The sequence below is a fragment of the Mastomys coucha genome, unplaced genomic scaffold (genome assembly GCF_008632895.1).
Source record: "Mastomys coucha isolate ucsf_1 unplaced genomic scaffold, UCSF_Mcou_1 pScaffold9, whole genome shotgun sequence".
In the NCBI taxonomy this organism is placed as follows: Eukaryota; Metazoa; Chordata; class Mammalia; order Rodentia; family Muridae; genus Mastomys; species Mastomys coucha.
Genome location: NW_022196915.1, coordinates 13,446,959 through 13,455,321, shown reverse-complemented (window position 1 = coordinate 13,455,321; position 8,363 = coordinate 13,446,959). Strand labels below are relative to the sequence as shown.

General features: G+C 40.0%; 1 protein-coding gene across 2 annotated transcripts in view; it reads right to left on the bottom strand.

Moving 5' to 3' along the window:
- Hesx1 (HESX homeobox 1) overlaps positions 1-8,363 on the bottom strand; it is a 57,293-nt gene that overhangs the window by 36,441 nt on the left and 12,489 nt on the right. The window contains exons 2-5 of one of the 2 annotated variants that reach the window (XM_031361290.1): positions 2,952-3,205; positions 2,288-2,487; positions 1,926-2,027; positions 1,742-1,840 (exon numbers count right to left, since the gene is read on the bottom strand). In XM_031361290.1, coding sequence (XP_031217150.1) covers positions 1,742-1,840; positions 1,926-2,027; positions 2,288-2,487; positions 2,952-3,108 — 558 coding nt within the window. In that variant the 5' untranslated portion in view covers positions 3,109-3,205. Of the gene's footprint in view, positions 1-1,498; positions 1,841-1,925; positions 2,028-2,287; positions 2,488-2,951; positions 3,206-8,363 lie in introns of those variants that run through there. The other variant, XM_031361289.1, reaches the window with a different exon arrangement.

The following is an 8,363-nucleotide window of genomic DNA, read 5'->3' as shown; positions in this document are numbered from 1 at the left end:
TATATATACACACACTGTATATATACACACACACTGTATATATACACACGCACTGTATATATATACACACGCACTGTATATATACACACACACACTGCATATATACACACACACACTGTATATATACACACACACTGTATATATACACACACACACTGCATATATACACACACACACTGCATATATATACACACACACTGCATATATATATACACACACACACTGCATATATATACACACACACTGCATATATATATATATATACACACACACACTGCATATATATGTACACACACTGTATATATACACACACACTGTATATATATATATACACACACTGTATATATACACACACTGTATATATACACACACTGTATATATATACACACACTGTATATATATACACACACACTGTATATATATACACACACACTATATATATATACACACACTGTATATATATACACACACACTATATATATACACACACTGTATATATATACACACACACTGTATATATACACACACTGTATATATATACACACACTGTATATACACACACACTGTATATACACACACACTGTATATACACACACACACACTATATGGTGCAAAGCATATGCAAAGACACTAGCCTGGTACTGAAGTATGTAGTTGATTGGAATCATTAAGCTGAAAACAGAAACAAACTAGATGATCACCATCACGTAAAACACCAAAAAAGGTCATATTAAATGAATTTGAAAGCTATCTGAAAATTGCATTTATTTGTGAATTTATTCATTTTCACAAAATGTTAAAGATACACTTATTTACTTGTGTGTGGGTGCGTGCATGCATGTTCATGATGCACATGTGGAGATCAGAGGACAATTTTTCGGTGTTGATTCTCTCTCAGCCATGTGGGATCTGGGGGATTGATGGAACTTGGGTTACCAGGCTTGGCAGCAAGTACCTTAACCTTCTGAACTATGCCACCAGCCCTGCACCTCAAGTCTTTTTGGCAGTGCAATGTAATGGTGGGGATATGAGAGCTGATGGTCTTATGTGTTTTGATGTACTTTGTTGTAATGAGTTTAAAAGAAAAAAACAATTTGAAATTGGTGTGCTGTAGGTTTGCTTGAACACATGGCCAGAAATCAGCAGAAGATTCACAAGTAACTCATTGCATAATATAGGTGTGTATAATTGTGTTTCAAAAGGAACCTGAAAAAAACTAATTGAAATAAATAAATTAAACTCATTATTATTATTATTTTTGAAATACTTTGTAAGTTGTAACCAGCCTGTGGAATCACTTAGTTATGCATATAGTGATTTTAATACACATGGTAACTTATTAGATTACCTTTACTCACTTGAAAATAGTTATTGTTGAGGTTGGGAGGGAGAATTGGGTGAATCTGGGAGGTGTTAGGGGAAGAAGGGATAAATATGATTAAAATAGACTGTATACATCTGTGAAAGTTTCAAAGGAGAAAGTATATTAAAATACCTGTCATTTCTGAAAAATTTTATTAAAAATATATAGGAAAGGTTTTTTAATGATAACTAAAAATGTCCAGATATAATATGTACTGTGCTAGAATCATAATTATTTGCAATATTTTCAGAAAGAATGACAATATCCAGATTAGGTACAGGAGAGAAACTGTAACATTTTAAGTACTTGGGATTTCCATTGATTTTTTTTTTGTGTACTATACAACCAGAAGAGAAGCCAACATGTGCCATTTTCTACCTATTTCAGAAGGTCTGGGTTGAAGGGTTTTTTTGCCATTAGAAACTGTGATTCTCTACGGGATCTCTTCAGCTTTGCTCGACGATTTTGGAACCAAATCTAGAATCAAGAGAAAATAAAACAGTCCTCAGACACATTACTGTGTTGTTTATCATCACGGGTAACAACTGTGTTTGAACCCTACCTGGATTCGGTCTTCCTCTAAATTCAGCTTTTGAGCTAGGTCCTCTCTGATGTCAATGCCAGGATAGCAATTCACTCTGAAGACATTTTCCAATACTTCGACCTAGAATAAGGAAGGAATTCTTTAAAGTGACAGTACTTTATACGTCACCAAAACTGGGCTTTCTAATGAAAAAATGCACTTAAATCTGGGCATTTAATCTAAACGCATTTTAAAACAATTGCCCAGAGACTGTTAAACCATGAGTCCACCCTTTCATTAATGCCACTTCTACGCTGGGACCCCAGAGTGTCTGGCTTCTGTCCACCAGGGCATCGGTCACAACCTTTGTGTTGTCACTATTAGCTGAAAAATCTTCCCACCTGGTTCTGGGTGAAAGCGGTTCTTGGCCTTCGTCCTCGGTACCAACTCAATTCTCTTTTCAAACAGCGTGTTTCTGAGGCAGAAAAATAATTTTCACATTTCGGAGCCCTTTCTTCTGGCCTTGGCTGATCCAGTGGCCAAGGAAATGAAGTCTCACGGGGAAGATCTGGGGCATGTAGGCGTAGGTTGCCATCTTTCTCTGAAATCAGAATAAGGTCCATCTTAGATTGCCTGTGTTCCACAAAGTTCTGGAAAAAAAGTCATTTTAATAACTTGCTTTGAATTTTCCTAAGGAATTCTTCAGGGTTTCACAAAAGAATTGCCTCCTCCATCAACCTTCTCTCCCCCAAGAGAAAAGAGGGGGAGAGAGGGAGGGAGAAGGAGAGGAAGGGGAAGAGGGAGAGATACTGCCTTGGTGATAGAGAACATTTTGAACTCTATCATTCACTTTTCAGTAAAGAGGGATTTAGAATGCCTGATGTGACATATGTACACAGAGGGTCTTCTGAAGCAAATGCTATTTCTCTCTGGAAGTGAACCACCGTTTCCCTTACGACCCTGTTGGAGGCCAGTGAGAACGCGGTTTCTAACCCTATATATACTGCGTGAAATAAAGAACAAACTAAAAAGGCAGATGAATTTAGAAGTTAAGCTGCGGCATACCTGAGTCGCCGCAAGTGTCTGTCCAGGGTCTGTGGGGTCTTATTGACGTTGCACAATCTTTTTTCTGGTCCAGTCCTAAAATGCTCTCAATTGAGAAGGAGCAGGGTGCGGGTTTGCTTTCCCGGAGCTGAGCACCTTCCCGAAGGCTGGGAGACATCCTCTTCTGGGTTGTACAGAGCTGGAGGGCTCCTGCCCCACGTGTGCAGAGCTGGGATCTTCCAGCAGTTCACCTTGTAGCTTTGCTGACTAGGGGGCTGGGTTTCCAAAGTCACTAATTAAAATCCTGTTTTAGAAAGTTTTAGCAAGTCAATGAACACTTGCCCAGCCAGCGGCTTAAGGAGTTAATTGTTTATTTGTTTGCAAGTAATTAGCAACTAATGGCTACACCAGGGGGCCACCTACAGGGACAAAAAGTGTTATCTCTCCTAAGCAGGATGCAGACTTAACTTTCTGGGAAGAAGTGATGCACGAACACAGCACTCCTCTTTTATTTGAGATCATTAATGTATAAAATCGTGTTTTCATTCTGAAGTTTGTATTTTCAAGGATTCTAGTTACCTAAATGTACAGGATGGATAGAAGAGCAGTCAAGTAATAAATAATCTGATTTAGTGAATGTTCTTCCAAGGAAACTGGGAAAAATAATAATCTCTTAATGCTATTACAGTAATTCTGATGAAAATGTCTGTTTTCCATATGCATATGTATCGGTGAACATTGTCAATGAAAACACAGCACTCTTTGGAGTGCACCACACTGGAAAAGCCTGGCAGTGTTATTAACACAGAGTGTAATTGTCTTCCAAGTGCCTTGGATTAATTCTCAGGGACAGTTGCACCACGGATTTGAAATAATTAATGGGCTAATTCCTTTCTTTCATTCTTTCTTTTAAATGAGAGAGATACACGCTTACATGAAGTTCGTATGCTACAGAGAATAATTTATTTCTATAACAGTTATTTCAAAGAACATAGTTAAATATACTTTTTGTTTGAGTCAAAGTCTCATTATGCAGTTATGGAACTAACTCTATAGACCAGGCTGGCCTTGAACAGACAGATCTGTCTCTCTCTCTCTCTGCCTGCTGAACACTGGAATTAGAGCTTGTCTGTGTGACTTGGTTGGGTCAGAGGAAAGAAAGTGAGCAAAAGCTCAAAATGCATTAGCATGATTGGTTTGCATTACTTTCTGACGACACTGTGATGTCATCTGTGTGGTAGCTCTTACCTTTCAGCCGTCAGCCTCAGCCCTACAATGGACATGTCAATCAGACTCTAACCCATTTTACAGGCTATAGTTAAGTAGTTAAGTCAGCTGAGTCCATCAAAGCTCAGTCAGATGCCAACTGGCCTGAGAGTCTCTCTCTCTCTCTATCTCTCTTTCTCTCATTCTTGTTTTTGTTTGTTTGTTTGTTTGTTTTTGTTTTTGAGACAAGGTTTGTCCGTGTAACAGCCCTGGTGGTCCTGGAACTCCCTTCGTAGACCAGGCTGGCCTCAAAGATCCACATGCCTCTGCCTCTCTAGTACAGAGATTAAAGGTGTGATCCACCATGCCCAGCCTTGGCCTGATATTTTCCAAGTAGGAACAACAAACAACCAGTTAAAGCCATTGACATTTGTGGGAATTTTTAAATGTACAATCTTTTTACCTTTTTGTTAACCTTTTTTTTTAATTTTTTTTTATTTTTTATTTCTTTTATTTTTATATACTTTATACAAAACAAAACAAAACAAAACAAAGCAAATCCTATTCCTTTTTTTTTTTTTTTTTTTTTTTTTTTTTTTTTTTTTTGCTTTTTCGAGACAGGGTTTCTCTGTGTAGCCCTGGCTATCCTGGAACTCACTCTGTAGACCAGGCTGGCCTCGAACTCAGAAATCCACCTGACTCTGCCTCCCAAGGGCTGGGATTAAAGGTGAGCGCCACCACTGCCCAGCAAACTATTCCTTAAGAGTATAAAATGACCCCCTTTATCTCTTCTGATTAGTTTTGGCTTCGAATCTATTTATTTTGTTGGATATTAGAACATCTACAGTTCCTTGTGTCTTGGTTCCTTTTGCTTGGAATTCCTCTTATTCTAAGGTTGTTCCAATATTTGATGATGCACACACAGCACATATGTAGAGGCCAGAGGATAACTTGGGGGAGTCAGTTTTCTCCTTCCATAGCAAGGATTCCAGGGGTTGAATTTAGGTCATCAGACTTGATGGCAAATGTCTTTACTGGCTGAGCCATCTTCTGAGTCCTTATTTTCTGCGACAAGATCTTACTGTGTAGCCCAGGCAGCCCAGAACTTTGGGAGGTGAGGTTCCTGCTTCAGTCACCATTTCTTCAGCCCACTGAAGCTGTCCTGGAGCCACTGGACTGACATTTTCCTACTTGCCAAAAAGATGCTTTAAGGGTTTCTTCTGTCTCAAGAGATGCCTGAGATTCTCCACTGCAATCACAGATGACAGTCTAATCATCATTGGATATTGCAGCTTCCAGGCTTTGGTCCAGGCCCCTCAATCCCCAAGCCTGGTGAAGCAGAAAGGAGGCCAGGAGCTGGACTTGCACCGCCATGGTTGTCATGGCAAACACTTCAGGGTCCTCACAGGGGTTTTGCCGGAGTCTGCCTTGGGAAGCCAACTGAAGAGTCCCAAGGTGGTCCGCTCAGATACCTCCGTGACCAGAGCTGCATTATCCATTAAAATGATCTCAAGGACCCTGGAGGCGGCAGCCGCGCCCCCTTCCAGAGCACACCTGGTGCCTATATTTGATGATGATGTCTTTCTTAGAGGTAGCCAAAAGATAGATCCTGTCTTATAATCTAAGCTGCTAGTCCACATCTCTTTATTGGAGAATTGAGAGCACTAATTAATACTAAGCGTTGTTAGCTAGTGATGTGTGATGATTCCAGTCATTTTGTCGATCTGTGGTGTTTTCTTAGGCCTCCTTTGATGATGAACTGTTCTGGAATTATTTACTTCTTGTGATTTTTTTTTTTTTTTTTTTTTTTTTTTTTTTTTTTTTTTTTTTTTTTTGAGGCAGGGTTTCTCTGTGTAGCCTTGGCTGTCCTGGAACTCACTCTGTAGACCAGGCTGTCCTCGAACTCAGAAATCTGCCTGCCTCTGCCTCCCAAGTGCTGGGATTAAAGGCATGTGCCACCACCGCCCGGCTCCTTGTGATATCGTTAATGTATCTATCCTTGTCTTCTGATCAAAGCACTCCTTCTAGTGGCCTCTGTGAAGATGGCTTAGTTGTCACAAATTAATTTTTAAAATAAATTTGTTTTTTTATGGGATTTAAAAAAATTCTTCTTCAATTTTAGTATATAGTCTTTGCTGAGTTGACAACTGTTGTCTTTCAGAATTTAAAATACACCTTGTCAGGTTTCAAAGTTTCTGTCAACGTGGGTGTTGGTGCATGCCTTTAATCCCAGCACTCAGAAGGCAGAGGCAGGTGGATCTTTAGGAGTTCCAGCCCAGCCAGGTCTATAGATTGAGACACAGAGAAACCCTGTTTAAAAAAAAAAAAAAAGCAAAACAACAAACAAACAAACCAAAAAGCAATAAACCCCACAAAACCCAAAAAGGACAAACAACAACAGCAGCAACAAAGAGAAAGAAAAAAAAAGAGATATAAAGGTTTCTAGCAAATAATCACTGAGTTTCGCTTTGATGTGCCTGACTTTATAAGTGACTCACTGGACTTATCTCTCTTGTTGCTTTTAATATCCTTTCTTTAGCCTGATTTATTTACTTATTTACTTATTTTTAAAGCATTCATTACTGGAGGTGGAGGTGTAGACTGGGAAGAGGAAATTGAGAAGAAACAAAGAGCTCCAGTTTGGATACAAAGTAGTTATTGGATATAGACGTACCTGTGAGTTCGGGGCAGGAGCTCCAGGCTTGTAATTACCAGAAATAGTGCTGTCTCAAAAGCCATAGATTCATCTGTGATCACCCAGAAACTTGAGCTAGATACAAGAAAGGACTCAGCTTGAGACTAGGCTGCCCACCATCTGGAGGTAGGGGGAAAAGCGGTAGTAGATAAGGAGTAAGAACCAGAAAGATGTGGAAACAGAAATGAAGCCAAGGAGCTGCAAACTGAATGTATTATTTTGTTGTTGTTGTTGTTGTTGTTGTTGTTGTTATTTACTACTACTAACTCTACTACTACTGCTGCTGCTGCTGTTACTACTACTGTAACAGCGTCTCTCTATGTAGCCCTGGCTCTCTTGTAACTCACTATGTAGACCAGCCAGGTCTCAGACTCAGGGAGATCTGCCTGCTTCTGCTTTCCAAGTGCTGGAATTAAAAGCATATCTGAGCCTCATCAAAGATAGTGCTAGTGAATCAAAGCAACTCTACAAAAAGAAATGGCAAGTGTTTAAAGAGACTCTTTAAGAACAAATAGAGACAAGAGAAGAGAGATCCCCTGTGGGTTTCTCTCCAACAGGAATCGTTGAAGACACAGTCAATAACTTCTTCTGGCCACTCTGCAGGAAACGCTTCCTATCTCAGTGTCAGATCTCTCTTGTAGCCTCGAGGCTTTCCTTATGTGCTGACCTCCTAGTGTCTTCTCCCATCACTTTATAGACACAGCAGGCGTCTCCTCCTCTTCATGAATGCTCCAGGTACACTCCCTGCTTTAGACCTCCACACCGGGTTTTGTTGCTATCTGAAATGCTTGTTGCACCCGCGTATTCTCGCTAATCACTTACTCCTTCTAGCATCTGCTCCGCTGTCACCGGTTCAGCCAGTAGCTTCCGCCCCTCCCCCACCTTCCCCAGAGCAGGCCTGTTGCCCTCCACAGTTTCCATTCACGGGTTCACAGCCAAAGCAGATCATTTCTATTACAGTTTGTCGCCCGTCTCTCCTTACTTTAGGATTTTTCTCTTCAATCCCTGGTATTCAAGACACTGTTTGACTGTGTCAAGGTGGGTAAGGGGTTAAGATGAAGACAGAGAAGTATTCATTAAGTTCCCTAATGAGAAAGTTAAATGGTGTCTTTGGCAAGCTTGAAACCCAGACTTAAAGTAAATGGAATATATCTGATTTATTAACATCTGGCCCACATTCCTTGAAAGATCTCCTTTTCTAAGAAACAACTAGATTCTGAGTAAAACATACCTTAAGTGCATTGATGAGATCTCAAAAAGTAAGGACACTTTATTTTGTTCACTAAATAAAACCAAATTCCAATTCCAACCACAGAGCAATGAAATCTGAACTGGGGAAACTGATGGTAAGCATGGGGTCACCTCCATACAGCAAGATCTTCAGCATCGCTGGAGGTAAGAGCCCTTAGTCTGGCGGTAGGAGCGGGAGATGGATTGAAGACAACTACTTTAGGGCAGGACCATCAACCTCTTCTTCTTCTTCTTCTTCTTCTTCTTCTTCTTCTTCTTCTTCTTCTTCTTCTTCTTCTTCT